Here is a 20,571-nt window from a genome sequence, read left to right as displayed (position 1 = left end):
GCGTTCAGGTGCACTGTAAAAAAAAAAAATTTTTTTTTTTTTTGTGGTGGTCAAAATCCTTTTGTGGCGGTGCGCCACAAATTCCTTTATGTATGGGAAACACTGAGCTCATATGACATTAACCCCAGAGGTGCCAGCTCATATGACATTAATCCCCAAGGCACCAGCTCATACATCTGTAGCCCTTCAAATAAAAGCCCAAAACACACAGACCATACAAACCTTACAAACACAACAGAGCACCCCACACACACACACACACACACACACACACACACACACACACACACACACACACACACACACACACACCAGGAGTAACCAGGAGACTTCCAGTAGAACTCCTTTCCCCTCATGCTGTGTATTAACTCGGGGCTATTATCTATTTATTTAGGGGTGGCTCTTACATTATATATAAATATATATAAAGGTTAAAATGATATTTCTTTCCCTTTTCCTCACCCCTTCTCTGTTTTGAACATCATTACAAAGGTTTCAGGTATTTTAACTTGTGTTCAATGTGGGCATGACTCAAATCACCCCTAACCTGGAAAGGTTAGTCTACATACCATACTACATGTAGCTACTGCCATCTTGTGGCACTTGTACGTTACAACAACAGTGACACATGACAGGCAACAAGAGCTTACTAGTGTTATGGTAGTCTCATGATTCTGTTCTTAATGGCAGATTTCCACCTGTAGACATGCAGAGATGGTGTTCTTTCACTGGCCTTGGTGGTGACTGGATGCTGGCTGTTGTGTCAAGGTAGTAAACAGTAGGCAGAGAAGGAGGTGGGCTGCAGGAGGATGCTCCTTCACTGGGCCCTGGCAGCTCTCTACACACTACACCTCACATCGCCATTTAACTGTCTACTAACTCATCTTCTTTGCTTTTTGTTTCTAGTTTGTTGTTGTTCTTTGTTTTACTGTTGCTTTTATTTTCTTTGTTTTCGTGTTTCGTTCTTGTTTCTGTTGTATTTTAAACTTTGTACAGATTATTGTTATTATTTGGTTGTCTGAGGTAGAGAGCCATAATAAGCCCTTTCAGGGTTTCTTGTCTCTACCTGCACTTTACTTTCTTGTTTGCATTTTTATTGGGTGCAAATAAATAAATAGATAAATACAATAAATAAACAAATAGATGATAGCAGCAATTCTCACACCTGTGTGGCAGGGGGGCAACACCTAAATGAGATTGGAGGTGATTTGTCTCTCCTGTTTCACAGCTCTAAAACTGTTCTGTTTTACATCTGTTTCTGTTATACAGAAACCTAACCGTTTAAAAATGATATAATTGTTTGGGTGGATGTGACCTCCCAGTTTTTAAGTTAATACAGCCCCAAAATATGGTGGAGATACAATACTCGGCGGAGGTGCGTAACTCAGGACAACAACGGGCGCAGGCGCAAATTGGAGTAGTGCCAAGTCATCTGCGCCCCCAAAATGCCAGCGCAAACGGGATTTGGCAGTGCCTGGGCATTACATCAATCAAACCAATCAGATTCTCGACTCACGTTCGCTGTAATACAGTTTGCGCGAGGCATGCAATATGCTGTAATTCTCTCCATGCGTAATTTGGATAGGCCTATCCCACCATAACACCATCACATCATATACATGTACCAGTTAAAAACATCTGTGATTTGATGCAATTTGGGTCCTTTTGTTGACTGGACATTGGAACATGTTTGCAGCGGGGAAACAGTGGAGACAAAAGAAAAGATGGGAGGATTTAAAGTGGACTCAATTAAAACTCAGTGAAACAGTAATGAGAGCTGCGTGCCGAGGACAGAGAGAGATGGAGAGAGCTTGTCGACAGATCGTCTGTGGTGCCAACGACCCTCTGGGTTATGGGATAGGTGAAGGTGAATAGCCTATTCTTGCAAGTAGGCTACAATGTCCATTGTCCAACAAGGACAACAAACTTTTATCCCCCTCTTTGCGATGGGATAAAAGTTTCTCAGTGAATTATAGTTGATTGCCTCACTGAATTATCTGCTAATACCCCATTTTAGCAGCAGAATCTGATGTCCTGGCGTGGCACGCCCGTGCGTAATGACATATGCAAAATAAATTCCTCTGCACTGCACTGCGCAGTACATACATTATGGTGCACTCAAGCGCAGCGGGGTATTTTAGCGCGTAAGAGGTGCTTTTCAAAGCTCTTAGAGCGAAGTAATTGCACACATAGTCGAATGCCATCTCTGTCACCACTTTTGCGCCTGGTTTGGCATGTGGCACGCCTACCTCATGCATGTCCAGTACAATTATAACAGGCATAGAGGTAATAGTGCAGCAGGGACAATACAAATGCGCTTGTGCACGCCCCCAATTTGCATTGCGTGCAGCGTTAAATGAGCGCAGACGCTAAATTACCACTTTTGCGAGATAGGGCCCATTGTCTTTTAGTTATTTTTCCTACTTCTTCATCTCTGAATATTGAAAGGACTGCTACGCTAAGACAAATTCCTCTTATGTAATTTGCATATTGTGGCAATAAAAGTGATTCTGATTCTGATGAGATTATACAAAGTCAATGCAAACGTGCGAGTAGATGAGATTTTACAGCATTTTTCATGGTGCAAATGATGCGAGTTTCACCTTGAGTGGGGTCAGAGTGAGGTCAAAGTTCACACTAATCAAAGGAAACAGACTTTGGGGTCAGAGTGAGGTCAAGCGTTCTCGGAAACGGTCCTGAGTCCCTGATGTGAAACCACTTTATGGTTTTACCATTGGTTGTGCCCAAATTCCCCCTTCATGTAATGTAGTGTTACAATAGTTTGTTCATGTTAACTTGCACATTAGGCCAATGTGAAAAGGTGTGTGTGTGTGTGTGTGTGTGTGTCTAGGTCTGCGTCTGTCTGTGTGTGTGTGTGTCTGTGTGTGTGTGTGTGTGTGTGTGTCTCTGTGTGTGTGTGTGTGTGTGTGTGTGTGGGTCGGATCCTAGTTTTCTGGGTTTCAGGAGAAAACCCAGCGGAAAGCTGGACAGTGGCTCCCCTGGCTTTGGTGTGTGGTCTGATTGGCCTGACTTAAACGATCTATGTGGCTGGGCCAAAGTCACACTGGAGTGGGTGGGATCCAACTCTGAGGCAGTGAATGTCTCGGAGGAAATTATATCTGATCCCGGCATCACTGTGAGAGCGACCGTAAACATCTGTGGAACAGAACACCAGCTTCCACTAACAAATGCCCGAGGTCACCTCTTGAGGGCGCAACAGCAGAGACAGCGACAACACTGGACTGAGTTGAAACTCCAAGGAAAGCTCGCATGTCTTCCTGTAGCAGATCACTCTGTCTCATATGCAGTATTTAAAAACCTAGCTATAGATGAGAGCATTGTTATCTTCACTATAAAAGCAAGACTACAGCGGTGCCTCAGGAGGTCCCTGAAGATCATCAAAGACACAAACCATCCCCACAACAGCCTGTTCTCCCTGCTACCCTCAGGGAGAAGATACAGGGTTCCGAAAGCACGCACAAATCGCTTGAGGAACAGTTTCTTCCCGCAGGCCACGAGACTCCTTAACATACACAAATAGTGTAGTAGCCGCACTGTACCGTACTGTAGCTGCTACCATTACGTATGTCTAACGTTTAATTGTATGTTTAATAAGGAATATGCTATTTGCACCTGTATGTCAAATACGCCGAATTTAAAATGCCGAGTTTAATTGTATGTTTAACACGTTAATTGCCAACAACGAGTTGAGTCGTCAAACACAATCCAGCTGTTCACTGCCAACGACGAGTTGAGTCGTCAAAAAAAAATATATATATTTTTTTGACGGTGCTACGTGGATCAATGCCCCCCGCGTCTCCTATGGAGATATTGGAAGTATTGAATGTGTATAATCTATTTTACCGACCAGCTAGGTGGCGACGGTCCTCTCCCGACAGAGATAAAGTCAACCAAAAGCAGCCGCCTCCCGCGGCTGCTTCCTCCAAGGAAGGAAATCAAGGAAATGGCTTGGCGATTTTACAGTCAGAAACGAACGAGCCTCATTCTCATACTGTAGGCGGGGACGCTTTCGCGCTGCTGCGGTGGGGGGTTCCAGAAATGGACTGTGTGGGCAGCATAAAGCCTAGAGTCGCATGGGGCTTCATCGGGGCTCTCAAACCCAAGAGACGAGTGAGACCTATCCACACTCGCTGCCAGGGAGGCAGGCTGCTCAAACTCGCTGCCAGGGAGGGACGCTGCTCAAACTCCCAGCAGCAGAGCACTCACTTGTGACAAACGCAGGCTGAAAGCCACTAGACACGCCCACGGAGGGAGGAGTTGAAGGAGAGGGCGTTCGGAACTATATTGTTTGGATGTCTGATCTCTCACTGATGCCAAAAATAAATGGTTAAAGTGACTGTTCTGGCTGTTTGATTGAATTTCACAAAACTGCGATTATCTCAGCTTCCTGTCTCAGACGCTAAAACCATGCTGTACTCAACGGCTAATATCTACATAACTACTAACTCTACAAACTAACTCTTTTAGACAGAGAAAGCACACATTCTATTAGTACTTTTGTGAACTTTGTGTTGACAAACTCCAAGCAGAAAAGAATCCTCGGCTCTTGTAAAATGAGCCAGAATCCTCAAAAAAACGGCTTGGCAAAAGCTACCTACAGCAAAAAAAAAACGGCTGACAGTCAATGTGTTAATAAGGAATATGTTATTTGCACCTGTATGTCAAATACGCAGAATTTAAAATGTTTAAGCACGTCTAAAGTATGCACCCGACACGTGCACCTATGTGCAGTGAATATGCCACTGTCTCTGACTTGTCTTATCACTATACTGCCTTATGCTTGTTGTGTCTCTTGTTGTTTTTGCACCCATATGCCCTGTTATATTTGTTATATTTGTACTATTTGCACTATGTTGTAAACGGAGTCCACAGCACAAGAATTTCACACGTGATACTTGTACCATGGAGTGACAATAAAAATCTTGAATCTTGAATCTTGAATCTACAGGCCCTACCAACCAAGCTCAATCTTTCCATCTGGCTTCCGAACAGTCATGCTCCTCACTGTATACATCATGGTCATGAACAGATTACTGAAACCATGTCTCACATCTTAAATGGTTGCCATGCATACAAAGGGCTTTACATATGTAGGCACGATAGAATAGTGGATTTGATATCAAAAGATATCTCCTCTATTTTTAGATCTTCTATTTCACTCTATAAGCATTCCACCGTGAAGCCGAGCATGTTCAGTCTGTGTAGTGACGACTCTGATGTGTTCTCTAATATTCCAGCTAACACTCCTGATGTTGTTGTTGTGAATGAAAATCTCAGAGAGGTGTTTGTTCTTGAGGTTGGCTGTACCTTTGACCACAGCCTAGAGGAGGCCTTTATAACCAAGATGCTAAAATATCAACAGCTGGAGCAGACCATTTTACAGCTGGGCTACAGGTGTAAACTTATAGTTTTCATATTTGGTAGCCTGGGTCATGTCCATAAGCTGGTTGTGAGTGGCCTCCAGATGGCTGGTCTACCTAAGAGAAGGGCCAAACAGTTAGCAAGGTATTGTTCAGTATCTGCTATTATTGGCAGTCGCTCAATATGGAGAAGGCGCTGCTTTTTGTACCCATGAAATTGGATACTGTCTAGGGATGTCAATTTTCGCTTAATTTCACTTTCGATTAACCGACGCTAATAATCGATTAACCTATCGGTTAATTCATAATTTTTTAATATACTTTTTTTTTTTTTTTTTTTTTTGTCTATTTACTCAATGAGCTCATGCCCAAACAAGGCGTGTCTATTTAGATGCTGAAATGTTAATGCTTTTTGTGTTAGAATTTCTAACACAAAAAGCATTAACAAGCATTAACAAAAAGCATCAACATTTCAACACAAATTATTTTTGTGTTAGAATTTCTAACACAAAAAGCATTAACATTTCAGCATCTAAATAGACACGCCTTGTTTGGGCATGAGCTCATTGAGTAAATAGACACCAAAAAAATAAAAAATAAAAATAAAAAAAATAATATTAACTGATAGACCGACAGCAATAACCGAACAACGACGTTAGCGACGGTTAATCGATTAACGGTTAACCGTTGACATCCCTAATACTGTCCCTTATCTTGTATAACAGTATAACTGTATGTCAATTTGCCTTTGTCATCACCCTGTGCGCTATTATATCTTCTTTGTATGCATTATTGTGGTCGCCAATTAGGCACTCTTGTATCTGACCAACTCCCAACATCTGATTGCATTACTAGTGTTTATGTCCTTTGTACTCTGTATCTATGTGGACATAAATAAATCATTTAAATGTGTGTGTGTGTGTGTGTGTGTGTGTGTGTGTGTGTGTGTGTGTGTGTGTGTGTGTCTTTGTCTAGCTGTCTGCATTGAGACAAATGTGTAACAGTCTTTTTCTCCTCTTCTTCTCTCCTCCAACAACAGCTCCTGTCTCTAAACCCTCCATCTCTACATTGTGTGATGCTGGTTTGACTAAGTGTCGTCTGAGCTGTGACTCAAACACCACTGCAGATGCTGAACCAGTCAGCTACACCTGGTGGAAAGACACCAACAAGACTGGGCTACTCAAAGAGCAAGAGATTACAAAGGTACAAGTACAGCCAAGCTAGTGATGGAGTGTTTGTCACTATTTTTGGCTGATTTGTTCTCTCCTATGTGACTTAGTTAATGTCCACTCGTAATATCCCCCCTTTCCTCCAGCAAGCCCAAATATACAGTAGAGCAGGCCTATTCAACTGGCGGCCCGCGGGCCGGATACGGCCCGTTTGAATTTTGATCCGGCCCGCCAGAGTTTGATATTATTTTCTTTTTTTATTATTATTATTATTATTATTATTATTATTATTTTTGGGTGGGGGACAAAGATCTATGACTGGGCCGGGAGAAGCTTTTTTATTTCATTTTTCCTTGTTTGTTACATTACAGTGTTTGATTTTCATCATAATCTGGTTTTCCATAATAATAATATTAAGTTCAGTGTTTATGCATGTGTTGCTGTCTGTTGTAGTGTAAAACGACTAAAGGGAGAGCAGGTGGTTACATGAAAGTGAGTGAGAAAAGGAGAAGTTACTGAATAATGACATCACAACAGTATAATCCTAATGTGATTTTTAAAATTAAATATTCTTCTAAATATGGATAAAAGTCCAAAAAACATAAAATTTTCTTCGGGCAGCGTCGAGATTCCATTCCTTACAGCACCCCCTATTTAATAATAGTTCCAGCACGGCTGCGAAAATGTGGTGGCGGGTTGTGTCAAGTGTACATATAATGGCTCGGGGTCCGGCCCCCGGTCCCTTAGGTTTCTGACAATGTGGCCCCCTGAACAATTTAGTTGAATAGCCCTGCTGTAGAGCAACCAGACTGTTTCAACCTTTGGTTGCAGGCTTTGCCTGGTCCCTTTAAGAACTATGTTGTGTGTGTGACTTGTGTGTGTGACGTACCCCTGGGATTTGTCTGAGAGCAGTTAGTTGAGATCATGCGTCTGAAGGAGGACGTGTGTCTAGAGAGTTGAGTTCCACCATGCAGAGAAGAAACATGCATCTCTGATAGCAGCACTGTAAAGCCCATGCTACGAGTAGCTACAGTAGTGATAGCCAGTAGAAGTGGGTCCAGATTAGCACTGTATGCAGGAGCCTATCTGAAGGCTATGTTGCTGCACTCGTTATGGGAATAAAGCCCCTCTGTTTACAACACCACTCCTCACCTCCTCTCCCATCCACCATTGGAGGCCCAGACGCAAGCTAGTTACCGAGCTAACCCTATTGACACAAGTCAAAGATAAGTCAGCGCGTTCCCAACCACGGTTCGGAACTGAGAAGCTGCCAAAGCTAAAAAAGTAACACTTTAGACCTTTTCTGAGCTGAAAAACACGATTAAATAAAACAAAACAAAAATGACTCAAATGTCAGGTCATGGAGGCATCATTAGGTCGTCCTTAGACGAGCCCTCCAGCAGCGTTTCCATTCATCTGGATCCTCCATACATCTGGCTAGCCCCAAGTACCTTCTCCATACATCTGGTTAGCTCCCAGTACTTTCGCCATCCTCCATACATCTGGCTAGCTCCCAGTACTTTCTCCATCCTCCATACATCTGGCTAGCTCCCAGTACTTTCTCCATCCTCCATACATCTGGTTAGCTCCCAGTACTTTCTCCATCCTCCATACATCTGACTAGCTCCCAGTACTTTCTCCATCCTCCATACATCTGGCTAGCTCTCAGTACTTTCTCCATCCTCCATACATCTGGCTAGCTCCCAGTACTTTCTCCATCCTCCATACATCTGGCTAGCTCCCAGTACTTTCTCCATCCTCCATACATCTGGTTAGCTCCCAGTACTTTCTCCATCCTCCATACATCTGGCTAGCTCCCAGTACTTTCTCCATCCTCCATACATCTGGCTAGCTCCCAGTACTTTCTCCATCCTCCATACATCTGGCTAGCTCCCAGTACTTTCTCCATCCTCCATACATCTGGTTAGCTCCCAGTACTTTCTCCATCCTCCATACATCTGGCTAGCTCCCAGTACTTTCTGCCCCAGCATCTTTCTTCAGTACGACACGCCCTCATGATCGTTGCCCGTGTGTTGGCTCAACAGCACTGCTGGCTGGGATCTCCTTGTGTCTCTGACAGTGACTGGCCAGCCTCATTCTCCTGGATGATATTTTCTCACTCACCCTTGGTAACAGACGCTTGATGGTAACATGCTCCTGCTGTTTGATGTTCAGTACTGCACACAGCGTTCTAGTGTAACACCCATCCAGGGACTTCTGTGGGGTGGGCTTCAGGGTCCAGCATTCAGAGCCATATAGAAAAATGGACTCTATGGGCACAGTGAAGAAGCTGAGCTTGGTAGGTCTTGGGAGGTTGGACTTCCACACACTAGCCCTGCTGTTCAGAGCCTTCTATGCAGGTGCCTTCATCACTTTAATGTCTTGTTTCTTACGAGTTGACCCAGTTGAGGCACTGTGACTCATTTATGGATATCAATGAAAACAGTTTTATATTATAAAGATTTTTTATCAGGGCTACAATGGGAAACCTGTTAAAGATCCTGAATGAGAGTGAGCATGTCTACTTAGCTAGCAGCTTCTGTGAGCTGTGTCTAAGCAGTTCCTCTCAACACAGCATACATCATGTTTAGGGAGGTGTATTGGTTTTGGATGTTCCAATGTGGGCATTGGCTTAAGCAGACTGTCCTTTAACCAGAGTAGCCTACCTGGTTTAAGTTGCTGAAGTGTCCTTGAGCAAGACACTGAACCCCTTCCAGCTCCAGGGAACTGCTCTGTAGCTGAGCCTCAGATCTCCTTTCATCAAAGAGTAAAGACATCAAGTGAGCACTGTTAAAAATGAAACTGTGATTGGTTTGTGAACTTTGAGCTAATTATAATTCACTGATTTTATAGGTGGATTTGAACTATACGCTGTTCAGCTGTAAGGTGCAGAACCCAGTCAGTGAGGAGGTCAGCAAACCAATCAGCAACCCCCTCATCCTGAGTGAGTTACCTCACTTTAACAACACATTTAATGTAGCGTCAAATCTTCAACCTGTTCTCTCTTGCCTTGTTTCAACATAGTGATACTTGTTTCAAGGAAATTAAAACAAATAATTGAAATAAGTGAAACTGCATTTGAATAGCATTAAAACAAACATTTCAAAACTGAATATAAGACTAAAAACTTTTGAATTAATTGTATAATAAATTTCATAGAATAATTATAATCATATTTCTAATTCTAATTTTGAACAATGTAATATATGTGTATATATGTGCAGGACAGTAACGAATATACAATTGGTGACAGAGTTATGTGTAATGCTTTTTTTGTTTTGTTTCATTAATTTACCTATGGTGTAAAACTTGGTGTCTAGACCAAGTTGAGATATTATTAACTTAAGTTTGACTAATGATGAAGAGGGGGGTAGGACTAGATAAGTGTTTACTTCTTCCTACTCCTTTTTGGACACATTGTACATTGAGTGTTGCCCTTGGGGGCTGCATTATTTTATGTTATTTTAAGTATGGGAAAACAAACATATATATATGATATATGTTTGATTTGTTTTGTATTTGTTTGTGACTTTTTGTTTTTAACATGTTCAAAATAAAGTATTCATTCGTGTATGTATACATATGTGTATATATGTATACACACATACATATATACAGCTAATATAGTTAGCTAATGCATGAATACAAGATAATATTCATTTGCTGATGAGGCAGTATGGTGTTTCAGTCAGAGCTGAGTTTATTTCATTATAAGCATTCACCTTCGTACTGTCGGAATGCAGAAAACAGATTTTTGTTCAGACACCATATTAGCAAGTACTGCTATGACAATAGCAGTATTTTGTTTGTATAGCTTTAGCTCGCGTTCACTTTAGCTTCTCATCTCAGGTTGGGCAGGCAGGTAGGCCGCAGGAGAGTGAGCCACCATTTTTATCCTATAAGGAAAGGACCCGCACTACTCTGCCTCTGATTGGCTTACCCAACAAACCAACGCAGGCACCCAATAGCCTACTACCAGAGCCGTATAATAGAAGAGTTCCGACATCTCTATTCACTCCAATGGACCAGTTTTTTTCCAGGAAGTAGAAAGTGGAACTCTTGAGTAAAAAAAGCAGCACTGTTGAGTTGCAGCAAAATAGACAGTGTTGTACTTTGAAAGGGTTTTTTATCCCTTGAAATGAATCAAATTGTACATTATCGGCTTTATTTTAGCATGCAAAAGTAGCGCGAGACCCATTCCTGGCTGTTCATTGGCTAATGAGTCTCGCATTTTGGTCCTCCGCTGACGCCACTCTCTTACTAGAGGACACTACCTACTACTAATCGAGGCAGAGTAGGGCGGGACATGCCTTTAGAAAGAAAAGAGAAAAAAACTGCAGCACAGTACTTGAATGGATGCACGTCAGAGGGGATTTAGAAGTGGGTAAACTCAATGCTGACTACTGAAAAAGGGTAGACTCCGTCTACCTGTGTCTACCCTCCACTACACCACTGGGGATACCCATTGTCTTGATATGAATATGCAGACAATCAAACCCCCAAAAAGATCATGAATGGGTCAAGCTATTAACTACATGCATAGAAAACTGTGTCCATGTAAACATACTTGTTGCTGTTATTCTTCTCTAGAGTCTGATGGTGAAGGCAAACGGAGAACAGGGAGAATAGTCACCATCCTCGTGGTCGTGATCATGTTGCTGCTCGTCATAACGCCCATTGCCAAATGCATACGCAGAACAGGTAGGAGGCCATGAGATATTTACAATGACTTACTGTTTAATTTATGTTATTCATAGTCATCAAAAAAATGCTATTTGCCTCTAATTGACATTATTCACATTGTGTGTCTGTTTTATTTAGGGTTAGTTGCCTTCCTCCATAATGGTTGCCCTATAGAAAGCCGCAGGGATGACGTATTTTTGTAGTCAGAACACAGAAGTCCCGGACTTCCTGGTTCTTCACTGTTTCTGTCTATGGGATTTTTGAATGGGTTTTTGCTGCGATGCTTCAAATAAGGTCTCTGCGCAACGCAAGGTTAATCAAACGCGAACCAGAGTTCAGTCGGATAATCTTCACACATGAGGACCACTTTCCTGAGTTTTGTAGCGTAAATGCGAGCCCTAGAAGTAAAAAGCTCGAGCCAAGCTAATCCAATCCAGAACTACGCACTGTCGCATAGGCTTTCACGTCACGTCAGCACTCAACCTGGACTGTTGTTGATGTGTGCGCTGCTGTGCACTGATTACCCCGGGCTGAACCAGGTGAGGGAAAGATAATTTCCGTGTTCCTCCTTTGAAATTATGACGTTATTGACGTATATATCCCCGTCGACTCAACAGTGTAGTCTCATTTAGCCATTTGCTAGCTAGCCGCCCTTTTAACGGCACGTAAAAGCTTCAAAACTCATAAAAGTGGTCCTCATGTGTGAAGATGATATTACTAAACACTTGTTCGCATTTGATTAAGCTTGCATCGCCCAGAGACCTTATTAGAAGCATCAAAGCGCCAAAAACCCATTCAAAAATCCCATAGCCGAAAACAGTGAAGAACCAGGAGTGTTAGCATCGATGATTTCCGGACTCGTTCCTGCGGCTCTCTATTCCCAGGTTGTTAAACTGCCTCTCTTGAGTTTCATTTCCACTGTGCTACCACAGGAGGCACTGCATCATACCACCTTCCTAAGCTTTTCACAGGCTTTTATAGAACTGTTGCTGTAGCTTCCTCATCTATGAACAACCTATTGCACCTGCCAATCTTTTGTCCAAGTCTATGGAGGAGGGTTGTAAGAGTATGAATATAAGCTTAATGAAGCTCTCTTTCACGTTCAGGCTGATTATACTATAAATACAGTGTGGTACCCCGTAATTAAGTACAGATCTTGTTACCCTGTAGTTACAGTCTAAATTCACTCCTTGTACCCCGTAGTTATACTATAACTACAGTGTGGTACCCCGTAATTAACCTATAAGTACAGATCTTGTTACCCTCTAGTTACATGCTTATTTGCGGGCTGTAATCTAAAGCGTTACCCAGGCCGTTGAGAAATTCAAGCTTCCGTAACAGCGGAGCGCTGTCATCAAAGTGAGGGGATCTTGCTGCGAGCTTGTACAGCATGTTGGGCATGAAGGGCTGAGGCTGCGTTGACTCCTCGCAGTGATTTTTACCACGTGCGCAGCGCAGCGCGTGGTCAACAGACGGGTTTCTCAGTGTCTGTCATGGAACGGAAAGGATGCTTTTCATTCTCGGGGACGCTGGATGAGTTTCACTCTTGTTTCCCGAAGGGGTGGTGTGTTTTAATACGCCTGACCCCACCCGCTTGGGACGCTGCCTTCATTTCGATGAGCACACCTCAACACACACACACATACACACACACACCTCCCAATGCAGATACCCTCGGGGCGCAGAACAAAGGCAGGAGTTGCAGAGTTTTACACACTTGTTATTTTGCTATCAATTTTACCCGTGCTACCAATTTCAACGGTAAGTGGCGAGCTACATTAGATTTACTATAGCACACACTCTTTCTTCTTCTTCTGCTTCGGCCCAACAAACTAGCCTCGGGGAGGTTTGGTGAGATTCCCTCTCATCGTTTCCCCAACAAACAAACTATAGCCTACTTTCACGGGTGCAAACTTGTCGCCTTTCACCGAAATTCACCTTTCTGAATCCCCAATAGGTCATTTGTATGATTCGTGTAGATCCGTTGAGTTTTTTAAATGGGGGGTGGGGCGCTGACTTCTGAGTTGTCAAAAAACAGACAACTGATCATCAGTATGCCCTGTGAGTGTGTGTGCCATAGCGTGCTGTCAACTCCCCGCATCATGCACACACAGAAAGACAGGGGGAAATACCAAAAGACGTTTTCAATTGCTTCTGTGTGCTTTATACTTGTGCAGAATTGTTTTATTTTGAAAATATCCGACTGGAAGTTGTATTGTCATTATCGCTAACTAACACAGGAGTCAGTGCGGTCTGCTCTCTGCTTCGTTAGCTGGATTAGCTCGCTGGCATGACCAGACGGACCAGACTCCAAAACAGATGGAATTCAAATGTGACAGACAATGGTAACGTTAGTTAATGTGTAATGTTAGCAATGCTACGTTAGCGTTAGCATCCCGCTAACTAGACTATCAAGCAGATTATATAAATGTTACCCAACATGGAATTCAAGATCGCTAAAATGTGTTGTTGACAATCTGGCTATGCTGTCTGTTAGCTAATGTTAAACCATCTAAGAGCATGTTTGGGTTTGGCTATATGGTTTCAACTTAAACAGCGCAGCAGAGAAACGTTAGCTCTGTGGATACCCAACAGGATCTGCTCAGTGATTTTCACTTTTAAAGCGTTTAGTGACATATCCCACAGTGTGCACACTATGGGCTCTCTCGTCCCACTGGCCTTAAATTAGCGCTTAGCGCCAGGCGCAGCCCATATTAGTGGGCGTGGACCGGCGTAGTCGATATTTGCGCGGCTTCGCGGAGGCAACCATCCTCGGCTTCGCCTCGGACGGTTCACGCCTCCACGTCGTCCAATAATTTCTGATAATGGACACCTCGTCGTGCATTAACCCTTACATAATGTCCTCCTGAGGAAGCATACAGGACTCCAGTGGTCAAATGCAAGTTGTTCAAAGGTAATCCAAAAGTAATGGAAACTAATCGGTTATATTACTTTTATATTGTGATACTTGGATTACGTTACTGATTACAATTTTTAACAGGTGATTGTATCGGATTACATTTTTAAAGTAAGTTATCCTCCTAACCCAGGTACGTGACGTCGCAGTAAAGTAGAAAATTAGTCTCACAGTCCATTAAGACAAAACTCTGTGGTGTAATTAGTTTATGGACACTTCAAATAATTACAGAGTATCCTTCCAAAATATTTGTTTTGAGGCACATACCTCACTGAAGTGTTTCTTTACTCTCAGGCTTTGCCTTGTGTAATCCTCCCCCAAAAAACCCAGCACGTCTTTGTCAGACTGGTGTGTGTGTGTGTGTGTGTGTGTGTGTGTGTGTGTGTGTGTGTGTGTGTGTGTTAGGGCTGTGCCGATTCACTTATCTCCCGATTCGATACTATCACGATACTTGGGTGCCGATTCGATATATATTGCGATTCTTATGCGGTACTGTTACGCTGCAGACTAACCTAGCTCGTACTACATCCTAGTTTCCCCACTAAGGTTAATCAGCCCATATACTGGCGCTTCCCTACGTGTGTGTTTAACGTGAAAGTAAGACTACCTGGGTGAATGTAATTCTACCTTAGGGTTTTCATGCATGTTTGCTCACCCAAGGCTTGTCGTTGATGTTTACGGTGTTGTTCGTCTTGGCGTTGCTACGACCAGCTCGTGCTTGAATCAGACGAGCCCTCTTACAGCTGCGTCGCCTGTTCAACTCGGCCAGCCCGCTCTCAGAATGGACGTTCAGGGGTTAGGGGAAAAGTGCATCACCAGTGGTCCGTGTTTGTGAGGTGGAAAAAGAGTCTCTGTCCTTTGGAAGAGTCCGCCGTGGCATCTTAGCTCGTCGTGGTGCGTGTTCACAACCCCAAAACGCTCCCGAGCGCTGCCGCACAGCTGCAACCTATTGGGGCTCAATAAAACAACACTCCACCCCTTTTGTATGACGTCAGTCTTTCCCTCTCCAATCTACTCTATCCAAAATACAACTAATCATATCCTCACGGAACGACATCTAGCTCTAATAAACACCATATCGTAACAGGTACATTTCTCCATATCAGTTTTATATACGCATCAAGACCCCGCCCAAGCAGAAGACATAAAGTCATTGTAGCGAAGCTTGTTGGCTTGCTGGGGGCAAAGCTTCTGGGCTTGCCTCGTGAAGTGTGCTGGATCGTGGATGAAGGCTCACGGGCTGTGATGGATCAGAATCACGGAGATGGAGATAGGGACCGACGTGTCGGTCCTGGGACGCGATTGAATTACCACTGTTGACCTGTCTGTGTGTAAGGCAGTTGGTCAGCAGGGCCTGGCTGGTTGTAAGACAGCAGGGGTTCAATTCGGGTTCGGGATTAGTTGTGCTAATGGTTGACATTATTAGGGTAGGAATACCTGAAGATGTATGGAAGTAGAAGGAATCTCAGGAAGGAATCAAGCAGGAATCTCTCGGATCAGGTGTAGCGTCACGGAACACCCGTTTATATGGTCGCGTTCCGGTGCATGACATCACGTCATTGGTGATGTCACAACGCTCGAGGGAACCATGACATCATCGGTGCTATGTCTGACATCGCCGATGACCTCACAGGTGAACTCTATGCTATGACATCATTGTCATCATTGATGATGTCATCATCATTACGTCCTTGGCGCGCCGGCTGGTAGGCATCGACTGCCCCAAGAACAGGCCAGACGGTGGGCCATTATGGACCGTTTCTACAGCCGCTCCCAGATTCCTGTGGGGAATCTGTATTCTTCCAGAAATGGCCGGAATGGCCCTCCAGTCCCACCTGGTATAGGCAGGGCTTGGTTGATTATTCTGGGAGTGAGGGGGGCTGTGGTCCGCCTGGCCACCAGCCGGGTGTAGGCACGGGTCCGCGCGCCGTTGTCCAGTCCCGTACATCACAAGAGCCAAGATTTGGTGACTGTCGTCGTTGGCCAGGATGTGTGTGGGATCCTACTGCAGTAGCGAGCTGTAATGGCCTCTGGGGGCTTGAGCTTCCAGTTGATGAAACTCAGCGGCGTGAGGTCAGTGCGGGAGCCGCTCAGGAGCCAGGGGTCTACCCATCCTACCCATCCTACCCAGCTACTGCGGTAGTGAGGAGCCTCTGGTTCTGGTGGCTTGAGTTTCCAGTCGAGGAACCTCAGCGGCGTAGGGTCGGTGAGGAAGCAGTTTGTCTGCCCTCGTTGGAGGGAGGCCTCTGCCCCTAGTGTCTCGTTGGCCGCCCCGTGGAGCGCCGGTGTGGCATCCTCACTGAGGGCACCGACGGTCGTGCACTCCTCCGGCTTGGGGGGAGCCGACCTGAGGCCACCGTAACTTGGCTTCAACTCCTCGCTCTTATCCGCGGTCGTGGGGAGTCGGGGTGTCTTTGGCCAGCGATCTGGGCTGAGAAGAGGTGGTCCGTCCCCCCACTCTTCCCAGGCCTGCAGGAATGTCTCAGGTAGGACTGGATCATCCCAGCCTGGTTCCCATTTCCATAGGTGCTGTATGAGCAGGATAAGATGGATCCTCCCGAACTGATGGAGGGGCAAATTCCTCGGGCGGGATTTCTGCTGCAGGGCAGTGATGGGGTAAGGTTGCTCGCCTAGACCAAGGTTTGGTTCCGTAAAGGCTCTATCGGTGCAATAGGTCTGCTCTGGGCCAATTGCCGGCGAGACGATGAGGGAGACGGCCGCCCCGTGAAGCATCTGGGGCTCCTGCCTCGGCGTCCGCAAAGGCATGTCCACTTGCTCCACTTGCTCGGACTTGTTGGCCTCCCTGGAGACCTTGGCTGGAGTTGTCTCCATGAGCCCGGGCAGGGCCAGGAGGTGAATTCTGGGAATAGGTAATTGAGATGGCTGGTCCCGTCCTCTGGGGGGGGGTCCCGGCTGTCGTGTACAGCTATCTTGTGGGAATGATTGACGCCGTCCGGCTGGCTGTGCCCTGTGCTGTTGGTCCCAACGTTCGCCGTGCCTACCTGAGTGTGGGGTATCGCAGTGGCGGGGTCGGCCGCCCCGTTGCACTGTATTGCATGCTCAGGGTCGGCGACCTCTGTCCTAGGTGGGAGTGTTGGTGGCATTGGCACTGGAACAGTGGGTTCCGTAGTTTGGGTCGTTGGCTCTGGAGCCGCCGTGCTGACCTGACCCTGGTCGTGGGAGGTGAGAGGCACAGGTGGAACTGCCAGGTCCCCGGCAAGCAGACAGGCGCGAGGCCGGGCTGCTACGTGCTCCTGCTCGACTTGCAGCCGGGCACGAACCCGGGCCTCGTGGTGGGCCAGCTCAGCTTGCCGCAGGTGTCGGCTTCTCTCCAGGCGGCGGGTGATCCGCTCTCTAGCTTGGAGGGCCTCCTCTTGGGCCTGTTGGGCCTCTGCTTGGGCCTCTTCTAGGGCCCGCCTCGCCGCTCTGGTTTGCTCGTTCAGCCGGTCGTACTCCTCATCGGCTTCCTCCTCCTCCGCGTGTTGGCGGCGAAGGCTCTCGGTCGCCAATAGTGCCTTGTATTCCTCGTAAGCTGCCGCTTGGGCTGAGGAATACGCGTGGGCGCGTACGGTTGACCGTGAGCTGGCGCTAGAGTGTCGCGATGCACTATGGTGACTGCAGTAACTGCTGGCGCTATGATAGTGAGAGTGACTGGGGCTCCTCGACCGAGGCTCTGCTCGGGAAGGGGGCCGGACCCCTTGGTACCGGGCTGACCCATACCGGCCTGGGGTCTCCGGGTCATAGGCGAGGGCCTGGGCCGAAGATATTCCGTCATGATGGCTTGCGCCCTGATGATGGTGACTCCTGCGCCTGTTAGGGCTGCGGGATACATGGACGTCTCTGTCGTCATAGGTCAAGCCTCCATGACCTGACCTGTCCCGACTTGACTGGTGGCCAGCTTGATGGGACCTGCCAGTGCGTTGGGATTCCTTGAAGTATTCAGTGATGTCCTGGTTGGTCTCCCTTTGGCGCACGATCGTAGCATCGAACTTAGCCTTTTCTCGAGCTAGGAGATCGGCCCTTGCCTGGTCTGCCTGAGCAGGGAGTCGGTGGTGGCTGCGGATGAGTTCCTGCCCCTGGTGGATCTTCTGGTGGGAGTGTAGGGGTCTGGCCCTTTAGTACTACTCCGAACCCTGGATACTCTGCGGTATCCAGATTCGATCTGGTGGGGGAAGGGTTGCTCCTCTGGTCGGGGAGGTGCCGTGACCAGGGCGAGCTCACCTGACTTCTGCTCCATCTCTGAGCGTCGCAAGTCCTCTGATCCGCTCGAAGGACCAAATTGTAGCGAAGCTTGTTGGCTTGCTGGGGGCAAAGCTTCTGGGCTTGCCTCGTGAAGTGTGCTGGATCGTGGATGAAGGCTCACGGGCTGTGATCGATCAGAATCACGGAGATGGAGATAGGGACCGACGTGTCGGTCCTGGGACGCGATTGAATTACCACTGTTGACCTGTGTGTAAGCAGGCAGTTGGTCAGCAGGGCCTGGCTGGTTGTAAGACAGCAGGGGTTCAATTCGGGTTCGGGATTAGTTGTGCTAATGGTTGACATTATTAGGGTAGGAATACCTGAAGATGTATGGAAGTAGAAGGAATCTCAGGAAGGAATCAAGCAGGAATCTCTCGGATCAGGTGTAGCGTCACGGAACACCCGTTTATATGGTCGCGTTCCGGTGCATGACATCACGTCATTGGTGATGTCACAACGCTCAAGGGAACCATGACATCATCGGTGCTATGTCTGACATCGCCGATGACCTCACAGGTGAACTCTATGCTATGACATCATTGTCATCGTTGATGATGTCATCATCATTGCGTCCTTGGCGCGCCGGCTGGTAGGCATCGACTGCCCCAAGAACAGGCCTGACGGTGGGCCATTATGGACCGTTTCTACAGTCATATAAGCTGTGTGCTCAATAGATGACACAATGAGTTATTCCTGTCCCAAAGTACAAGTAAAACCTTTCCAACAGTTCAACTTTGTCTCTGCTTACAGAAGTGAATTGAGCTGCGGGTGCCCCGCATTCCGTAAAGTAACGTTGCAGACGTCCGTATTTGTGAAATTGGTGTCTTAACATTAACGTTAATTTCCCGGGCGCTTATTAATAGAACACATGTTAACACGTTACGTTAACACGAATTGAAACTCTCCCACATCAAATTCTTTGTAACGCCGGGTGAGATCAAACAAGTGGCGTCAGCGGAGGACCAAAATGCGAGACTCGATCATTAGCCAGGAATGGGTCTCGCGCTACTTTTGCATGCTAAAATAAAGCTGATAATGTACAATTTGATTCAAGGGGGGGAAACCCTTTCAGAGTACAACACAAACTGTCTATTTTGCTGCAACTCGACAGTGCTGCATGTCGGGACTCTCAGCTCTGGATCTGTGGATCTGGAGCTGTGTGTTTATTGTTTATTGTTTATTGTGGATCCCCATTAGTCTGCACCAAGGTGAGACTACTCTTCCTGGGGTCCAAACACATAACATAAAAAAACATAATACGGTAACATTGTCGACAAGTTGATAATTATAACAACAAAGACAAAAAGAGAGTGAATCACCTCACTCTATTACAAATCAAACATTTTTAGAAGTTCATGAATTAGTACAGTGTAGTGTTATATAATATAACATAGCATATTGCAGTACAATTCAATACAATTTAACATATGTGTACAATAATTAATAACCCAAAGTTATCACATTATTCATCACTGCATGTTTTAACTTTTTTTAAACAAAAATGTGTTACTTGCCACCGTTATATTACTAGGTAGATTATTCCAATACGCAACTGCTCTATACATTACCGTTCTTTTCAGAGCATTGGTTTTTGGTAGAGGTAGAGTGAATTGAGCATCTACTGCCTGTCTTGTAGTATAGCCATGTCTACTCTTAGTGGGGTACAGTTGTGAATGTAAGCCCTGTGGTTTCCCAGTGTTCCAGATGTTAAACAGAAAGGTTACCAAGCTGCATGCTATTCTTTGTTCCACTTTGATCCATGACAGTGCGGCATGCATCCCCTCTACACTGCTCCTCATAGAGCAGCGGAGAGTGAGGCGTGCCGCCCTGTTCTGGGCCAGCTGGAGTTTGGCCAGGTCTTGTTTAGAGGCACTAGACCATACTGTTGGGCAGTAGTCTAGGCGGGATAAGACTAAAGATTGAGTCACCAGTTTAGCTGTACTACGAGTCAACATCAGATTAGCACACCTTCTGATCATTGAAGTAGTGCTGCTCATTCTAGATACCATGCAATTAATTTGTTTTGACCAAGAAAGCGTTTCATCAATTACCACCCCCAATAATTCAGCATCTCTGACCTGTTCGATATCATCACTATCCAGAGTAAGATGTAGGGCTGGTCGGTTTGAAAATTTTAAAACCGGTTCGATATTGCCGTCTAAACCGGATCGAACCGGTA

General features: G+C 45.7%; 1 protein-coding gene across 1 annotated transcript in view; it reads left to right on the top strand.

Moving 5' to 3' along the window:
- The window catches only part of LOC310781920 (protein NLRC3-like), a 201,963-nt gene that overhangs the window by 30,031 nt on the left and 151,361 nt on the right, over window positions 1-20,571 (top strand). The window contains exons 5-7 of the mRNA XM_083642563.1: window positions 6,421-6,584; window positions 9,404-9,494; window positions 11,141-11,251. Coding sequence (XP_083498689.1) covers window positions 6,421-6,584; window positions 9,404-9,494; window positions 11,141-11,251 — 366 coding nt within the window. The remainder of the gene's footprint in view (window positions 1-6,420; window positions 6,585-9,403; window positions 9,495-11,140; window positions 11,252-20,571) is intronic.

Source organism: Poromitra crassiceps (genome assembly GCF_964638095.1).
Source record: "Poromitra crassiceps genome assembly, chromosome: 9".
NCBI classification, from domain to species: domain Eukaryota; kingdom Metazoa; phylum Chordata; class Actinopteri; order Beryciformes; family Melamphaidae; genus Poromitra; species Poromitra crassiceps.
Note: the sequence above shows the minus strand (reverse complement) of the source record. Positions and strands in the feature narration are given on the sequence as shown.